The sequence below is a fragment of the Lichenostomus cassidix genome, chromosome 2, assembly GCF_008360975.1.
Source record: "Lichenostomus cassidix isolate B80296 chromosome 2, HeHo_3.0, whole genome shotgun sequence".
NCBI classification, from domain to species: Eukaryota; Metazoa; Chordata; class Aves; order Passeriformes; family Meliphagidae; genus Lichenostomus; species Lichenostomus cassidix.
In genome coordinates this window covers 146,475,650-146,494,993 of record NC_139482.1, presented here as the reverse complement: position 1 = coordinate 146,494,993, position 19,344 = coordinate 146,475,650, and the positions used below count along the sequence as shown (strand labels likewise).

The window sequence follows — 19,344 nt, the reverse complement described above, 5'->3', positions numbered from 1 at the left end:
TATACATGGTGCTTTAAAACTCTCTAGCTTATTTGATGCCTTATTCTATATTATCCCAGCATAGAACACTTTTTGAATTCAAAGGAAACGATACTGCAGGACTGGGGCAGCCTTTATTGCCACAAAGAACTCCGATTTACTTTCATAAGCTTTTGCTTTCTTTCTTGTTAGAGAAGAAGGTTTGTCTCTTTCATCAAGCAGTGGAACAGGTAAATTGTCTGGCTTCTTTCTTGGCCCCTTTCAGGGAAAATTTAGTAGCAGGGAGAGGACACAGTGAGGCAGGCTGGAATATGACAACATAGATTTTCTATCTTCCAGAGAAATTTAGGTGAGCTGGGACATCGAGATCATTCAGTTTGACACTCTGGCTAAATGGTTAAATGTTAGGGACGTACCTCACACGGATGCAGGAAGCTTCAGTTATCAGTATTATCACAGCTCTTAAAAGCTAAAGCAAAGATGAAAAAATTAGAATGCAAACCTGTAATGATGAACTTGATTCCAGGCTAGTTCAACAGAAATTTTCATTTGTCTTAATATTCACACCCCCCAATAGAAAAGTGAAAATGTTACCTCTCTAGTGAGAACTGTGATTGATTTTATGTGGAGTCTTGCACTATTCTGATCAGTCTGATTTCAATACAGTTTTGGGATTAAAAATATTCAATATATGCACCTGACTGCATGACCCCACGCAGTGAAGAGTATCTCTTGGTCTCTCAGACATCTGCTCACTGCCTCAAGGTGTTTTGGGTGAGTGTCACCAGCTCCTGAACTTGTTTTGAGCACAGACTCAGATCTCAGTGGCAGTTGCAGGTGCTCAGCAGTGCTGGGCACAGACCCAAAATTTCATCCCATTTATTTGGAGGAGGAGGATGTTTGCTTTGTCTGAAGCACTGTACTGAAATCCTAGTTTAAATTCAGAATGTAGCTTCAGTAATGATTACTTTCTTTGCCACTGCCAGCAACTGTGATTTTTAGTGACAACAGCTCATTAAAAAGGAAAAGGTATTTTTTTAATTTATTTTTTTTAATGAAAGGCATACTTCCAGGTGTTTTGAGACAATCACAAAAGAGAAAGCACCTTTTCAGTAAATAGAAGTGGGAATTTTCTCCTCACATCTCCCTGCCTGTGGCCATGCTGGAAAAAATACCATATTACTTCAGAAGGGATTAAATTTAACATCTCTCAGAAATTTGTCAAAGCACAATCAATCCTTGACTCTCAATTTTCTTATATCAGTAGGAGAAGATTCTACATTGTTTTTGCAGTTTCACCTTTGGAAAACCTGGCTAGGCATGGTTTATGTTATGTATTTTATAAATCCTACCTGTCAGAGAAAGGTAGATGCCTCTGATGTTGCCTTCAGTGCATTTTCAGTGTAGTCTGTGCTCTGTTGTTAAGAAGGTGATCATCAGCTTTGGAAAGCAGAGTCCATCTTGCCATCTAAAATGCAAGTGTATCTAAACCAAGATATTTCTCTGTGCTCTATCTATTGCCAATGGAAAGAGACAGAAAAACCAGAAATTAATTGTCCTTCTCCAGTGGGTACCTCAGGATGGAGCAGATAACTCTCTGCCTCTGCTTGTTGCTTTCCACTGACAGAAGACAGAGCATCTCACCATCCCACACATCTCACCTCACCTTTTTGTGGCAGAAATTGGGTAAAAATAAGTTGTATTTATAATACCATATCCCCAGTGAATAACTTCACTTTTCCACCTATATTCCTGTGCATCTCCTGTTGTATTCTTTCATACAATAAAGGATGATTGTATTCACAGAAAAAGACTATTTTGGTTATAAAACGTCTATTTTTTGTTCATATTTTCATTTAGGTTGTTAGAATTTTTTTTTATTCTACTAAACTGTCAGGGTTTGAGATAGGACATTGCCAGGAGGACGCACGAATATAGGGCAACCAGGCTCCAAGCTTAAAGTTGCAAAAAAGTGATTTAATTACCTAACAGAATTGGAGGATAAATGCAAGGCAAAAGTAAACTTTTCATACATTATTTTGTTCACTCCCCCGCTCCCTCTTACGAACTGATAGTATTCACCTCCTTTCGTCTTTTATAACCAACAAGCCAGGTAGGGGGCAGGGTGTGGGGCATTCTCTCAGTCCACAGAGCAGGTTCTTAAATCTATTCATCACTACAATTCTTCTACTACAAATACACTTTGTCACTACTTATCTCTCTCTCTCCAGACAGTTCTCCTGCTCTCACCCCCCACCCTCTTAAAAAGCAGTCCACTCACCCCCCTTCCCTCTTTCTAAACCAGCAACACAGACAGGGGCAGGGTAGGGTTTTCTGGTCAGCCTAATCAGGAGAAGAGGTTCTCTACTTAGCCATGGGAAGTGTCTCTCTTCCCACAAGAGACAGTCCTCTAGGAACTTCTTTGGCGTGGGTCCAATCTCACGAGCAACATCCCACCTGAATTCTGCTGCTTTGTGAGTCTTTTTGTCTATAGGTTGCTGTGCAGACTCTCCTGAGCCACGGCCAGGCTGCTTCCATACCAGGAGCAAGGCCTTTCTCTCCCAGTCAAGGCCTTTTGCAGTTTTAACTCTTAGATGAGACTCCCACTGGTTCACAGTCTTTTTCAGGCATCCACCTGCTCCTCTGGAGTGGGCTGTGCGTTGATTTCTGCACTCCTGTAGATTCCACAGGCTGCAGGAGACCTCCTGTCCCCCCATGGCCTTCACCACGGCTAGCAGAGAGTTTTCAGCTCCGACACTGGAGCACCTCTTCCCCCACCTTCTTTACTAACCTTGGCGTCTCCATGCTGTTCTCCCTCACATATTTTCACCTCCTCCTCCTCCAACTACAAAGAAGTGAAAGAAGTGCGCACCTGCTTTGTTTTGATTTTTTCTTAAATATGTTTTCACAGAGGCGTAACCAGCACCTCCAATTGGCCCAAACTTGGCCGGCAGCATGTCTATCACCTTCAGAGCCATCAGAGAATGGCTCTGCTGGACTTGATGTAAAAAATTCCAGAACTTTCACTCAGGACACACAGGAGCCATCTTTGTGCCACTCCCCACCCCTCAGACACCTCCCCAGGCCTACCACAACAGCTTCTGAGGGGTCCAAATTTCTCCTAGATGTTAAAAAAAAACTTTACTGATGTTTTGGGCCAATCAAAACCACCACATAAACCTATTTTTCTTGGGGAAGAACTAACATTTCAAAGGAGTGAATGAGAAAATGCTGGAAAGCTTAATCCTCTTCCATTCTAATTTATTCATTTCCATTGATTACAGTTGTTTTAACTGTGCCAAGCTGGGATGTGTTATCCAATTTAGTTCTTTCCAGGAGAAGGTAATGAACTATCAGGTCCAGCACTGTTTCCAAAAATCCAATCAAACTATTTTATTGACAATAAAAGAAGGGTAATTTGACTGGTGGGACCTGTTAGATGAGCTGGAATGAAGGTACCAGTGAGTTATACCTGAATTCTTTAGTGGTTTTGGTGAGCAGAATCTGCTACATATAGACATGCTGAGCATCCTACAACAAAGGGAACAGTTAGACTTCTGTTAACTGAAGTTTTAAAAACTAAAAAAGCCTTTGAATTTTAGAAAGCAAATGGTCTACATGCGAATCAATGACAAAATACCTCCATCAATCTGCTAAGGGCCTGAAAGAGTGACTAGGAGTCCGGAAAACCTTGATTTGCTAAGACATAAACTAAAAGGTTAATGATGAGAGATCAGAAATTGCCAGAATAATTTGAGCCATCTCTGAATGTTTTAAGCTGTAAAGTTTGAAATTTGTATTAGTTACAGGTAGGTAACCACAAGGATTTGTGTCTGTTTCTCATCCAAGAAAAGCCAGTCCTTGCTCTCATTCAGCTGACAAGATAACCCAAACAAAAAGGCTCCCTCAACGAGGCAGAGCAGCCTCAGAAATGCTCCTCTGGCTCTTGGTGTGCAAAGAGCAAGGATCCAACAAATTCAGAGCTCAACTCTCTCTGGTTCCTCTTGTCTGGAGTGATTTTTCTGACATGTCAGGGCACCCGGGGGCAGATAACACCTCTGACTGCTCTGCTTCCCTCTGACTCCTTCAGCAATTACCTCGACTCTCTGTCACTTTTGCTTCTTTCTGCCTCTGTCATGCTGCTGTTGCTGTGTGCTTTTGCCTTTGCTCTTATCAGACAAACCCACCCACCTTTGCCTTCTGTGTTGTAGGTGCCAACTTAAAAAGGTAACCTTGTCTCTCTGTTTTTTGCAGGTGGAAGATGCATTGAATGAGGCAGATTTTCAGCTCAAGCTGGACCTGCACTTTACTGATAGTGAACAACAGTAAGTGCTGGTTTAAAGCTCAGTTGGTAATGTGGGGGTCTGTTCAATTGGAAAATTACTTTGATGAAATAAGTCCTTTTCAAAAAGGGAGAGCTTTGATAAGGCTTCCTTTTGCCTCAGTGTTGAAGTTTTTCTGTTCCTACTCTCTTATTTGAAGAGTGTATCTGATATTCCTCTTAGGAAGGAAAAACATTTTTTTTCCTTGAAGGGTAATTTTTTCAAAGGTTTTAAGTGTTGCTCTATCTCTGCTGCTGTTAAAGGGAATATCATCATTGACCTCCATGTGGTCAGGGTCTGTGACTCAGGAATGCATTTATCTCAGGAGGCAATGGAGTATTTTCTGGCTGAAGACAGGAGTATGAACGTGCTAAGCACTTTTCTTCTATTAAGAACCAGAGCTGCCTTTACATTTTAGAAGGAAAAAGTTTTCCCATTGAATTTGATTTCTTCTAATTTGCTTCTGTAATCTTAGGTGAAGTGGGAGCAGCATCCCTTCCTGAGACACAGCAGAAAGGATGATCCCAGACTGATTTAGCCTCCCTGAATTGGGGAAAAGCAGCATTTATGGGGAGGGGATGCAGAGAAATCACCTGAGCTGTGTTTCATGCTGAGAGTATACCCATGGGGTTTTATTCATACTCACAGAGCACACAGATAAATCTCAAGAACATGTTTCTGTTATCTTTAACCTACAAAAGGCAAAAACTTGTTCTCTCAGGCAGGTGAGACTTGACCATCAGTGCTTATGGGTCTTGAAGAAAGACAAAACAAACATTATGTTACAGCTAAGAATTAAGAGAACTGAAATGTGCTCTAACCCATATATTTAATTTCTGTTATTACCTGAAAGATTAGTCTGATTTACTATAAACAAAAGTAGTGATTTTTACAAAATGAAACTCATCAAATATAATTGAAACATTTCTTGGACTAGCCATGCACCACTCAACTATCTCATCCTAGGTTTTCTTAGCTTTGGGAAAAAAATTGCCTTCAGAAGGGTCTTTAGTGCTGTAAAATCATTTCTCTTTAGGAACTTTCACTTCCATTGCTTAGGCACACTCCAGATTTACAGCTCAGTCTCCTGTCCTATAGATGTCTCAGATGTCATGTGGTTGACTGCACACTAGGATAGTTATTCTGGAACAGTTATGAACTATTTAAATTAAAACATTGACTTTTATTTGTTGGGAAAAAAAAAGTAGAAGCTAATCCAACTTGTACTGTTTCTCTGCATTTGCTTAAATTTCTCCTTTGTTTTGGCCACTTCCAAAACATTTTTTCAGATTGACAATCCAGAAAGGTACTCAATGTTTTCAGCTGTGTCTGACACAGAACTGCTTCTAACTCTCACAGATTGCCTGAGCTGAACGGAAAATCTCAAGCAATGTGCTGTCCCATCTATGAGCACTCAAATAATCCGAAGAGTTTGCTAAATGCATTTCCTTCTGCTGTTTAGATCTTGATATCCCTACCAGTGCATAGGTGGACATCAAGGGCAGCCACCAGGGAAAACCGGAATCTCATCACATCTGTTCTTCTTTTATGCAATCTATTCACATATAACTCTACATATGCTCTTTATTTTTTGCATTTCTATTTATATTAATTATATCTACATTAGTATTAATATTTATGTTTGGCAAAAGTGCAGCACAAGATGCTATTCAGTTTTGTTAGCCCTTATGAAGCTGGAGAGTGATAAAATTTCACCTCAAGCCTCTCTCTGCCTGCCTGCAGCAGATTACAGCTCAGGCTTTGTTACAAATGGAGACAGAGTGTTGATAGATTTCTGCCTGTTGCCTAGGCCTTTTGACAACTGGCAGTTAACATATTTGGGGTGACCAGCACCCCCAGACTCTGTCTCATTCGCAAGTTCTCTAATAAAGGCCGATTTAGGTCTAATATAAAATGGATTATTGTTTATTAGACACAAGAAATGACAGAACAAGGAACTAAACAAATTATATACTACACAAAACAAAAGAAAAACTATGAATAACTAAAAATGCAGTGCTTAAAAAGGTACCTATTATTATTATTATTGCTAGCAAAGATAAATACAGTTTAGGAAACCATTGATCTTACCAAACTCCAATTTGGTGTGGAATACACATCAGAATCCTCACTCCTTGGGAAGTTACCACAGAGTTGTGTCCAGACTCTGGGGAGAGGCTTTCTCATGCTCCAGTGTCCGTGTAGAAAAGCTTCTGCCTCTGTGGTATTCTGTATTACTTTTATAGTGTAAAAATTATGACTTTGGTCATGTATTCACTTCTTTCATTTCTCTCTCCACATCCTCTCTCTATACCAAAATATGAATTCAAGGTTAGAGGTCTTAGACTTTCGGGTGCTAAGAGATAATCCCTGCCAGGCTGTTGACCATACCATGAAGCAGAAAGAGGGAGGGGGGGGAATGTCCTGCCACAGGCTTTCACTAACCCTCTAACCCCATTTCCCTGCAGGCTGAGGGATGTGCCAGCGATCCCCATGATCAGCAGCCGTACCCTGTGTCTGCACTTCCACCCCCGCCGAGGGCTGCACCACCACGTTCCTGTCATGTTTGACTATTTCCACCTGTCCGTGGTCTCTGTCACAGTGCATGCATCCCTGGTGGCTTTGCACCAGCCTCTGATCAGGTAATGGGCACAGCAAGGCAGTGGAAAGGCAGAGTAGGTGCCACTGCTGAGTTCTCTCATACAATGTGCTCTTTGGATGGGAGAAGCAGAGAGGATAATTTAATTTAAAGTTTTTTGGTCCTGGGTTGAAAGTCTGGAGATTGGGATTTAGACCAAAACTCTGATAGAGGCCTCTTCCCTTGTTAAGACATTGGGGGTCTGGTTGAAAAGTAACCTCTTTCCCCTTTCCTTTGGGAAAGAGATTAAGAATTTGGATTAGTCTCGATCTCTCTGTCCCCCACCTGTAATGAGGAAAGGGAAAGATGTGTTCTCCTAGTCTGTTTTTCCTCTTTAGTCTAAAAGCAACTAAAAGCATTTATGTTTTCCTTCTCTGATGATTTGTAAAGCATTCAGGACAGCTGGACTCATCTGTGGCCTCTGTGCATGAGCATAATTCATAAGGTGGTGAGGAGGAGTCATGCAGGAGTCAGTGCTGGCTAATGCTCCACTGGATTTTCCCTTTGCAGCATCATCTGGTTTGAGTGTGCAGCACTGTGATCCCAGCTGCCATGGGTTCTAGGTGTGATTTATCCTATCTGATTCATAATGACAAGAAAATAATTCAGAACTCCTTCAAGTAAAACAGGGCTGGAGGTCAATATCCTCTAATATTTAGAGCAGGAGAAGGGAAGCAAAGGTCTTTCTGGCAATTTACTTAGTGCCCAATCTTGTCAGCATGTGAGATAGAGAGTGCTGAGAGGGAGGGAACTCCTTTGGTTTTGTAGCAAAATGCAGTGTTCAGCTTTGTTCAGCTTCCCTTAACTCCAGCAAGGTCTTGTTTCCCGAATGACCAGGGGATTTAAGTTTGTCAAATATTGTGTGAAGAGCACAGTGTCAAAAAGGAAAGATGAACCTGTAGAGTCTGTTTTCCTCAGGTTTCGTGTTTTGACTTAACACTTCTCTGCTTCAGTTCTCCATTAGTGTAAAGGCATGGCTTGCACAAAATGCCACAGGATAAATTGGGATTGTAAGAGGTTGAGCATGAGGTTGTGAGAGTTTGGGAACTGTGGACGCCTCATCCCTGGAAGTGTTCAAGGCCAAATTGGATGGGGCTTGGAGAAACCTGCTCTAGTGGAAGGAGTCCCTGCCCATGGCAGGGAGGTTGAAACTAAATAACTTTTGAGGTGCCTTCCAACCCAAACCATTCTAAGGTTCTGTGGTTCTGTGAGCCATGCCAGGGTTTTGTCTCATATCAACAAATCACAGTGACATATCTGTGTCCTGCTGATATGATACAGGTAAATGATGGATCTCTGATTTCCTATGTGTTGATTCTTTAAAAACAGTGAATTAGATTGTATCAGAGTTCTTCTAACCAAATAGTTTTGATCAGATAATTTGCTCATTGTTCTACTATAGAAAAGGATGAAAGAACAATAGCTTAACAGGCTTAATGACTGTTTTCAGTTCTGTGTTATACTCCAATGAATGGGGCTGCAGAGCCTTGTTGCTGTTATTAGGCATTAATCACATGATGAGCAACTGTTTCATAGATAGATTATTATAGCTTTTAAAATACTATTGTGTGGACATGTGTGAAGTATACAATGTATTTACTTAATGCAGTGGAATGAAGCTTTTTGACAACACAATATACAGACTCATTTGCTTAAGCCCATAAAATCATTTTAAAGTGTGATACTGAGGATTTATCTTCTTCTTGATAAATATTCCAAACCCAAAGAGTTTTTATATCATGCATTCTCTAAGTATAAATCAGGATGAAGACACTAATGTAAAATAAATGGCAGTTCCAAGCACTAAAACAAACCCAGACAACTAAAACTTATTTGGGTTGCTCACAGCCCAGAGCTTTCCTGTTTGTCACTTATCATTGGAGTTTACTAGGAACATTAAAAAATTAACTATAAAATCAGGGGTTTTTTTTAATAACACAAGAGAACCTGAATGACTAGAAAGTTTTTTGGTTTTGTCATGTTATAGAAAAAAAAACCAACCAAACAACCCCAGATCATAGAATCACAGAATGGATTGGGTTGGAAGGGACCTTAAAAATCATTTAGTTCCAACCCTCCTGACATGGGCAGGGCCACCTTCCACTAGACCAGGTTGTTCAGAGCTCCATCCAGCCTGGCCTTGAACACATCCAAGTATGGGGATACTTACATTATGAGGGGGGAAAAAAAACCAAACCCAACATTATGCAGTGTTTCACTGTGGTTTAGTTTGCTACCTTGAACTGTCCCATCATGGTATATACTTTGTGTGTATATACACATATCTAGAGACTCAAGTGTAAAATTTCAACATTTCTAGGCCTACCCTGAAAATAATTATGTGAAATTGAAATTCACTGCTATGCTGAAGTTTTCCTGGAAAACGTCTTTGCCTGAAGCACATCTATAGGCTCATATATGCCCTGTGGACTCAGCTCCTCATATTTTGTTAGCTCTGTTGACAAATTTGATACTCTTCTCGAAAGTTCTTCCATGTTGTCTGTATTTAAAGAGAAAAGCCAGTAAGATCAATTCAGGCCTTTCCCTTCAGGGTGATATATACTCACAAATAGTTCCTGCTGGGGGAACTTTTCCAGGGTGCCTCCATTACCTCCTGCTTTTTGACAAGTGAACATTTTGATATTGATGTTTGTCCTGGTTAAAAATTCTGGTATAATAAATATTACATTAGGTTTGAGACTTCGAAGCCTTCACCTTTTACCAACCTGAGAATGAGTGAAATTCACATTTCTGGGACTTTTTGCAGGCTTCTGGATGGAAATTTTGTGATTCAGCTTTTCTAAAGAGTGTAACCCTCAGTTTTTAACAGGGTCCAAAGTCATGGCAACTGCTAATGGCTTTATGGATTTATTGAGAAGATGAAAGGCTGGGTAGGAGGGTGGTGAGGCAGACTTTGAGTCAACTTATCTCCAGCTTTGTTACCACAGAATCATAGAATGGTTTGGGTTGGAAGGAACTTTAAAGATAATTTAGTTCCAGCACCCCTGCCCTGGGCAGGGACACCTTCCACTAGACCACGTTGCTCAGATTTCCATCTGGCCTGACCCTGAACACTTCCAGGGATGGGGCAGCCACATCTTCTCTGGGCAACCTGTGCCAGTGTCTCACCACCCTCACAGTAAAAAACTTCATCCTAAAATCTGAAATAAATCACTTTTTCAGTATAAAGGCATTTCCCTTTGTCCTATCACTACATACCCTTGTCAAACGTGTCTCTCCCTCTCTTTTAAAAGCTGCCTTTGGGTACTGAAAGGTGCTGTAAGATCACCCTGGAGCTTTCTCTTCTCAAGGCTGAACAACCCCAGCTCTCTCAGCCTGTGCTCCACCCTCTGATTACCTTTGGGGCCTCCTTTGGATCTACTCTGAGATGTTCACAATATTCCACAATTTCCTGTGCAGGGACCCCAGAGCTGATGCAGCAATGCATGTGGGATCTCACCGGGGCATGGCAGAGGGGCAGAATCCTCTCCCTTGAGCTGCTGCCCACAGTGCTTTGGATGAAGCCCAGGATATGGTTGGATTTCAAGTGCACAGTGTTGGCTCATCTCCAGTTTGCCATCCACCAGAACCCTCAAGTCCTTTGTGGGGTTCCTCTCAAAGAGTCTCAGTGTGTTCTCACACCTGGGAATGTCCAAACTCAGGTGTAGCACTTGGACTTGGTTCTTATGGGCCCACTGATCTCCAGAGCAATGATATTTGCTGTAGATGTGGGATGACCAGAAGCCTGGTGTGACAGTTTGGTGCTTGGATCACCTCCTCTCTTGCTCCTTGGGCAGCTGCATCCCTCTGCAGAGAGGACTCTGAGCAATAGGGAAGGGACTGTGTGGCTTTTACTTGTCCTTACAAAACACTGAACCAGAGCTTGGTTAAAAGCTCTCACTTTGACCCTTAGAGTTCTTTGACTTCTCTGAAAAGCACCCCAGAAGTGGCTGAGGAAGCTGGACTGCTTGGGACCAAGTCCAAGACTTTGCTTTCTTGGCAGGAGTGGAATAATCGGGGAGCACTGGGGTTTAGGTCAAGCTGCTGTCTTGACCTGAAACACTGCTCCCCTCACCTGTGCCTTGCCCTACACCCAAACCCTTCCACCAGGCACAGCAGGACATTGTGACACCAGGGCTGGAGCTGTGGGTGGCAGAGCAGTGACAGCTGGGCTGTGGTGTCTGTCCTTGGTGCTTTTGGCACCTGCAGATCATGGAGTAGAATTTCAGACTTTTGGGATGTGGGACAAATAGAGGAGAACCTACAGCAGGAGTTGGATGCCACATGTCTCCTGATGTGATCCAAGTGACAGTTCTCTTTGGAAAGTTGAGGGCTTGCCTGTGGCAACCTCATTTTACCCAGGGTGACAGGAGACGAGCACAGAGAGTCTGTCAAAAGATAACCAGGAAAAGGGAGCAATGTTCAAGTTTGAGACTGCTCTGCTGCTGAGGCTCTGGCCTCATAAACTGCTTAAATACCTTCCAGTCTCTTGCCAAAGTCCCAGAGGCTAAATGTAAGCAGACAGTTGTAAGAGGAAGGTGAGGAGGAAGAGTTGGGGATTTGGACTCAAGTTTTCTCATTTGTATGGATCAGTTTGGTTTCTGGCCTGAGGCATGAGCTTCTCCCCTAGCTCCCTGTCACTGGTCCAGTCTATGAGTGCACCCAGTTCTCATTAGCCCAGCTTCAGCTGCTAGAAAAGGTGCTTTGCTCCAGCATAGCCCAGACTTCAAGAAATATTTCTGTTTTTCCCAAAGGAAAATGTGCAGGTCTGTGGTGTAGAGGTCTGCTTAGTCTCAGGCATGCTGCAAGCACAGTGCCTTACTTTCACTGGACTCAGTTAGGAAGCAAACAGCAAGAAACATGGTTCATTAGTTCCACAGATCACTGCTTCCCAAGAAATAAAAACCCAAACCACCAGGAAATTAAAGAAAAAACAAAAACAAAAACAAAAAACAAAACAGTCTTGAAATCGCTGCAGATAAGCAGATCCTCTGCACAGGCAGCTGGCAAACCTGTTTCCTCTGGCTTACACAAGAAAAGAGTTTATTTTTCTCAGCTCTCTGGATTCTCTGCAACTTTCTGTTCCTTTCCCCTCTTTCATACGTAAGTTTATGTGAAAAACAAAGTAGGCTTTCAGGATTTTACTTGTTAACATTGAATTCTTAATTGCCCACATCCAAATCACTGTTGAGAAACAAGAAATCTTGATGGAATCTGAGATGGGGAAATAATATAATACACATTTTGTTGGTGAAGAAACTAAAACAAAGACACTCAAATTTTCAGTGCCTTTACATTGTTCTGTTCTGGGAAGAGGAAACAGAATCAAAGGCTCATGGAGTTTTTAAAGATTTCAGCCCTGATCTCGTTCTCTGCTCCACTGCACTGAGGAATTAGGCCAACCCTGGCTATTCTTGAGCAATCTTCTCTCACCTAAATTTGTTTATTTCCAGGCATCCTCCTGTTCCTCAGAAGCATGAGTGATCTATCTATAACTGATCTTACACACACTGTGCTGCCTCATGCACCTTCAATCTGGGTGCAGATTATGAAGGTCCATTTTCTTACAGCTGCAAGTGTAGCTGAGTCCTACTCATTGGTGTCTTGGATCTGAAACTGCAAATGTGATACTGGGGAGTGAAGTTCTTGACTTATTTTCCCTCTCCACCCTGTTTGCAAATAATCTGTAGAAATTAAATGGAATGTTTATGCAGTAAAGAGCTATTCCTTCCATAATATGTTTATTAGAATAATATTGGTGTATATTATTTTCCTCTGAGGACTCAGCCATAATAACTGGATAATTTTTCCTTTGAATTTTCTTTTATTTGGTATTTTGTTATATGTCTGAAAAGATAAACCTCCACTTTGATATGCCATTCTCCTGAGCTACCAGCTGAGAAGGCACATAACAAAAACATGACAATTTCTGAGTCAAATTAAAAAAAAAAAATCCCACTCAAAAGTAAATCAAATATCACCACATGGCTTTATCTGTTTTCAAATTTTATAGCAACTAAAGTTAAGTTCAGGACAAATGAGCCAGCATTTTCCAGAAGTCAAAATCACTAGATATTTCAAACCAGATTCCCCCCCGACTCTGTTTGGAATCTAAGGAGATATATCTATTTTCATTAAGATTTTATTTTAATAAATCTTATCAGTTTTACCCAAAAAAAGCTCAGAACATTTTACAGTCACTGATTATAACTTCAGTGAAACTCCTTGGGTAAAAGGGAACCTTGTCTAGAGGAGCCCTATCTGTAAACATCTACAGAATATTCTCAAAATTAAATAACAGATCACCCATGTACCCTGTGGCCATGTGCCAGTAGTAATTTGCCAAAAGCTATATTAAAGTTTTGAGTTAAAACAGTGAGGGAAATTAGTGTTGTCATTACAATTTTCCTGATCTGTGGGAGAAGGAAGTTCCTGGTGAAATGCAAACAGCTGGTAGTTGGGACTGTGGGGGTTTAATTCTATGATAAGCTATTTCTATGGGACTGCCTAAATTTTTGATTTTTTTAAGCAGTAATATTTTATTTATAAGGGACTGAGAGAAAAGGAAGTGGTTTCTCCAAGGATCTGGACTAAATGGGATACAAGACCATTTCCAGAATTTCCAATCCTGGTTTAGTCACAAGATTGCAATTTCTTGTCATTAGAAATGTGTTGATTGTGTATGTGGGGGGGCTTATTTGGGTCTTTTTACAGTTTGATAATTTTATACAGTGCATGATTTTTTTTTTTTTCTCCAAGCAGAAGTCAGATTCCATTTTGTCTTCCCCATTCTGCTAAAAACTTCAATTAATGAAAAAAAAAAATTTTTGCTCACCAAAAACCCACAATCAAACCTCCCATGCACAAAAAAAGCCACCAAAAAAAATTAAAAATTAAAAAAAAATTGGGAAGTTTAATCTCAAAGACAACATTATAATCTATTAAATGGCCCCAAAAGTATATTTTCTGATTTGCTTCAATAACATATCTGAATTAACATTTATTAAGTCCATTCCATTTCTTATGCTAGGGAGCTGTCATTTCATTTGTATGTAAAGAAATTTTCCACAGAAGATAAAAAAACCAAGGAATGATTATTTAATATTTTGTGCTATGTGAGAACCTAGTGGTGCCACATTCAATTCTGGAAAAGCAAGTTCAAAGGAACCAGAAAGTTCAGCACTTATTACAACATGCAATTCATTCCAAAAGATGTTACAGAGGCCAAAAGTATAAATCAAAAAGGCATGGACACAAATTCATAGAAGGTAACCATGACTGCTGGAAATAATTGCTTGAATATAACCTCTGAGTCAGAAAGGTCTTAAATTTTGATTGCTGGAATCTTGCAGGCTGTAAAGGAAAAAAAATGGACTTTCCAAGGCAGATGCTGTACTGTGTGTCCACAGATGACTGCTGCAGTAATTGGGAGACTCCTTTGAAGGATAAAGGCAGAAAATCATAGAATTATAAAATGGTTTGGGTTGGAAAAGACCTTAAAGATAACTCATTCCACCCCCCTGCCATGGGCAGGAACACCTTCCACTGGACCAGGTTGCTCCAAACCCCATCCAACCTGACTTTGAAAGCTTCCAAGGATGGAGCATGAACAGCTTCTCTGGACAATGTGTTCCAGCACCTCACTGCTCGTGGTCTGATGGATAAGGTCATCAAAAGGCCGGCTTAAAAAAAAGAAAAAAAAACATAAAACATTTCACTGAAAATATTAATAGTTCTGCACCCATGTTAATCCTCTTGGGCATACACGTTACCTCTTTTGACCTTTTTTATCCTGACTCCAATTAATAGCTAAGGTTATCATACTGGATAAGGATCTAAATGTTGACATTAAATCAAAGCTATTAAATAGATAGTCCAAATGAATACATAAGTAACCAAGGTTCATGATTCTTACAAATGAGCATGTTTGCAGAAATAATTAGAAGAAATAAATACAGCAAAAGAAAAATGGATGCAGCAAATAAACCTGTTATTGCTAATAAAAATTTTCTTCAAGCATAATGTACTTCATGAAGCATTAGGGGAACTCAGCAGTCTGTAAGCCTTCCACTTCCCCTCAGCAGACTGATGATGTTTTGGCAGGTTTCCCAAAAAAAGGTTTTTGTTTTACAGTGCTAAGTGAAATCAATTTCCATAAAACCAACAGATTAAAATCCCTTCTCTGCTGTAAAAGCAAAAGATAGATAAATAAAAAAGGCATTAAAAAGTGCTCTTCTTTCCCTTTAAACCTTTGAAAGCTTTGCTCCTTTTCAAATTGGGAGTTTTTCATGTGTATGCAACATTTGTTTAAGCTTCTCTCTCTGATACCACAGCAATAAATTTTTATTTCTTTTTCTTGAGCCTTTCCAGCAGACCACAGCAGACAACATCATTCAATAACAGCTGAAATTATTCAGAGCAGTGTATAGCTCTTGTCTGTTTGGAATAGCTTTATTTATTTGTTTATTTATTTATTATTTTTATCTTAAATAGTGCATGTAGGAAATACATGGAAAGGCTTCATGCTGCTTAGGAGCAACCAGCTGGAAATTGCTTTGATCGTATAAATTAAACTATACATAAGCAAGAATAGATATTTCCTAATTTCTTTTACCCTATCCTCCCTCTTATGGAATGGCCTTTTTTGCCAGTATTTGTAAATAACAAGCAACAGTTTTGTTCTGACAAGACAGACAAGACAGAGCTTTGTGTTTAACCTTCTGAAACTGGTCCAATTTGTAATTTTGCTTGAGATTCTGATGTTGCAGAAACTCTGTTTCCCCTCCCCAGTTGTATAGGTATTGTTGAACATTTCTTTTGTATCTTTAATATTAACATCCTTCCAGAGCTCAAGAAGCATCTGAACAATGCTCCTGGGCACCTGGTGTGATTCTTGGGGCTGCCCTGTGCAGGGTCAGGAGCTGGATTTCACTGATCCTTGTGGATCCTTTGCATCTCAGGATTTTTTCTGATCCTAAAATTCTGTTTTCTGTGTGTTTCTGTACAGCATTCAGCACTTTAATCTGCCCCTAAAAAGTGAATCAGGTGTAGATATCAATACATTAGTTTGATCTGACCTGATGTGGCCACATGATACAGATCTACATAGAGGAATAACCTTGGAGTGGAAAGGCTTTGCAGCAGGAATGGCACTTCCCTGTGGCTTTTAGTTCTGGCACATTATGGTTTTAAGATGTTTCTTGTGCTCTCCATCCTGGAAGTTTTTATTCTTTCAAGGAGACCAGGTCTCCTGGGTACAATATGAATTGGGATGCCTGGATGGGCATCAGATAGTTGTGGATGGTGATCCTAGTCTGGAAACTGTAGCACAAAATCAGTGGCATTCCCTCTGCACTTTGTACAAAGAGCAAATGTGTTTTCCTTTTTTCTCTTCTGTTCATTATTTCAGCTCCACCTTTGCCTGTATGTTTTTAAGAACCCTTCTGGTTGCTTGCATCACAATTTAGCAATCGTGCTCTGTAATTTGACTCATTGTATTCCACACAAATAGCCTGATTTCCCTCTTGAAATCTTGATGTAGTTTGTGTACAGCACATGTTATCAGAGGGACTAACAGTGGGGTTACCTCATTGACCTCCAGTTGTTGATGAGGCAGTCATCCAGCCTCTCTTTATAGTCCACAAAAAGAATTAAATACTTGGAGGGTAAAATTCCTCTGATCTGTTTGATATCTGTGCTTCAGCAAGAGATGATTCATATGCTGGAAATGCCAATTCCTCTCCAGTGAATATGAAGGCAGCCCACATCATTAACTGGGGTGTAACTATTGCTCAGATTAATCTGAGTATGAGCCCTGGCTGTGCACCAGGACTCTGGTGGGCTTGATGCTGAGTAAACTCCAGACAGAATATTCCACTCTTAATGGGTTCTTGGTCTACAGTAGGAAATGTGTATATATAGCCAGAAGGGAACACAGACCACAACAGTCAGCACTGAGAATAAAACAACTTCCATTCTGTCAGTTTTTTGAGGAAGAATTTGGGTAACAGTGAAATCGCATTGCACCCAGCAAAAAAGAAATGTAGTTTTTTGGCTGAAGTCTTGTCCTTGTGGTGCTGAAGGCTGATGCAACGGGAGAGGGAGAAGTGGGAACTAAATTTCCAATCTATAATAATTAGTTTGGGATGAGCTAGAAAAGGTATTGGTTGTTAAGAAAGATCATGCACACCTCAAAGAGGAAGGGTGATATGGTTAAAGCCAGAGGGAAAGATGTTATGTCCATCAAGGTGCAAACTGATCAGAGGTTGCATGGGAATGTGATCTGTGTGGATAGATGGAAAGGTTGTATTACTGAAATGTTATGCTGGAAAAAGATCTGTAAGACAGCAGAGAAAGGAGTGAGGGAAAGCTAATACTTAAACCACTGGGCTGAATACCTAGAAAACAGACTTCATGCACATGGCTTGAGCTACTGCACACTGGACAATGATCACTTTCAAGGAAAACATGAATTTACAGTGCCAACTTGAAAGAAATAAAAGCAAAACCCACCAAAACTGTAAATATTTTCTAAGCAAGGAAATAATATTGGGACAACAATGATTCTTCTCTAACAATGCTCCTCTGATGATTTTTTTCTTCTCGATTTTTCTCTTTACAGTTTTGCTCGTCCTGGGAAAGGTTCGTGGCTTGGTAAAGGCAACCTGGAGGCAGGACCAGACCAGTCCAGTATGTCATTAGAAAATCTAGTATTTGGAGCTGGCTACTGCAAACCTACTTCTTCAGAGGTAAGGAGGGTGAGGAATGATGTCTTACTTTGATTTGATCCCACAGAATGTCCGCATTGTCTGTGGAGAAAACATGTCATAGTTTTATATTTCCCATAGAGGGGTTTTGTTGGCAGAAAAATCCTTCAACCATTTCTGCATGAACCATCTGGGATTTGGGTGCACAGTTCCTGGATGTTTATCCCCCACCTGCATGGAGCATTTCAAAGTTTAAGATGTATGACTATAACCCCCCATTGACAGTGACACTTTTAAGACAGGATTCACCTGACAAGGTGTCTGCTGTAAGGTGAAATAATTATTCAGAAAAATGTCCTGGCTTTCAGGTCGCATGTATGACAGTCAGAGGACATGAGTCATTATTAAGGATGTTGTGAAAGAAGGTTTTGTTTCCAGAATATTGTGTGTTGATCAGGGGGTGTTACCCACAATGCCTTTCTCATGGCAGGTCCCACAGTTAGGGTGTGCCTTTGATCTTACACAGGTGAAAAGGGGAGCTTTTTGTGCAATTTTTAGTAGAAAGTTGTTCTTCTGAAAGATAATGATTAATTGGGGTTTTGTTGCTTGTTTGGGGTTTGGTTTTGTTTTAGTTTGTTTTTTTTTAAGTGCTTGCTGTGGAATTTTTTGTTTGTTTGTTTGGTTTTATTTTGTTTTGTTTTGTTTTGTTTTCTTTTTTGTCAAAAATGTTTTCTCATCTCTAGAAACACACCCCAGAATACTGCAACCATTAACCTGTTACGAAACCTTGATTCAAGGCTTCTGATTAACATGCTGCCCCCAGCTTCCTTCAACCTTTCCTGTCAAAACTGTTATGTATAAATATTAAATATATGCAAGCCTAGAGCGCCTGGTGCAGAGGAACTACCAGGAAATTAACTTGGGCTGAGAGAATGTTTGGCCTGAGGCTGCTATCCCAAACATTGGGTCAGTGTATGCTTTTGGCAAACAAACTGACCTCAACCTCTGCCTCTCTGGTAGACAGTCACATCACAGACATTTAAATAGTCATTTGTATTTCAGACCAATCTCTGTACATCTCTGTACATCACGTAAGAGAGAGGCTTCTTTGCAGAGTGGTGCCTATTTTCATTATCCTCTAGACAAGTCTCTGTCATAAGAAGAGAGATGGAAAGGTCAGCTCTCCACTCTCATTTTTGTTTTGTCTCCATGGAAAAATCTTGGTCTATTGTAATTAGAAAAAAAACCACCTTATTTCCTTGCCAGTTTTTTCCTTAGCTGGAAATGCTATCTTCTACCTATATCTGTAGACTTTTTTTTTTTTTTTTTTTTTTTTTAATGGCAGTATAATTTTGATGAGTTGACCTTGACTGGAAGCAAGGTGCTCATGAAGCTGCTCTATCATTTCCCTCCTAAACAGGACAAGGTGTGATAGAGAAAAATTGTGGGTAAAGATAAAGTCAGTGCAGAAGCAAAGGAAAACTAAAGATGTATTCTCTCCTTCCCATCAGCAGGTGGTGTTCAGCCACTTCCTGGGAAGTGGAGCTTCAAGTTGTGAAGTGGTTTCTCTGGAAGGCAGACATCATAATAGTGAATGCTCTCCCTTCTCCTCCTTTTTCTTAGCTCTTATTGCTCAGCAGACACCCTGTGGTATGGAATATCCCTTTGGTCAGTTTGGGTCAGCTGGCCTGCTTGTGTC

The 19,344-nt window shown here is 40.5% G+C and overlaps 1 protein-coding gene across 1 annotated transcript in view; it reads left to right on the top strand.

Moving 5' to 3' along the window:
- Nucleotides 1-19,344, top strand: part of FAM135B (family with sequence similarity 135 member B) — a 190,906-nt gene that overhangs the window by 123,294 nt on the left and 48,268 nt on the right. The window contains exons 5-7 of the mRNA XM_085053635.1: nt 4,234-4,304; nt 6,770-6,943; nt 17,561-17,687. Of these exons, the coding sequence (XP_084909761.1) occupies nt 4,234-4,304; nt 6,770-6,943; nt 17,561-17,687 (372 nt within the window). The remainder of the gene's footprint in view (nt 1-4,233; nt 4,305-6,769; nt 6,944-17,560; nt 17,688-19,344) is intronic.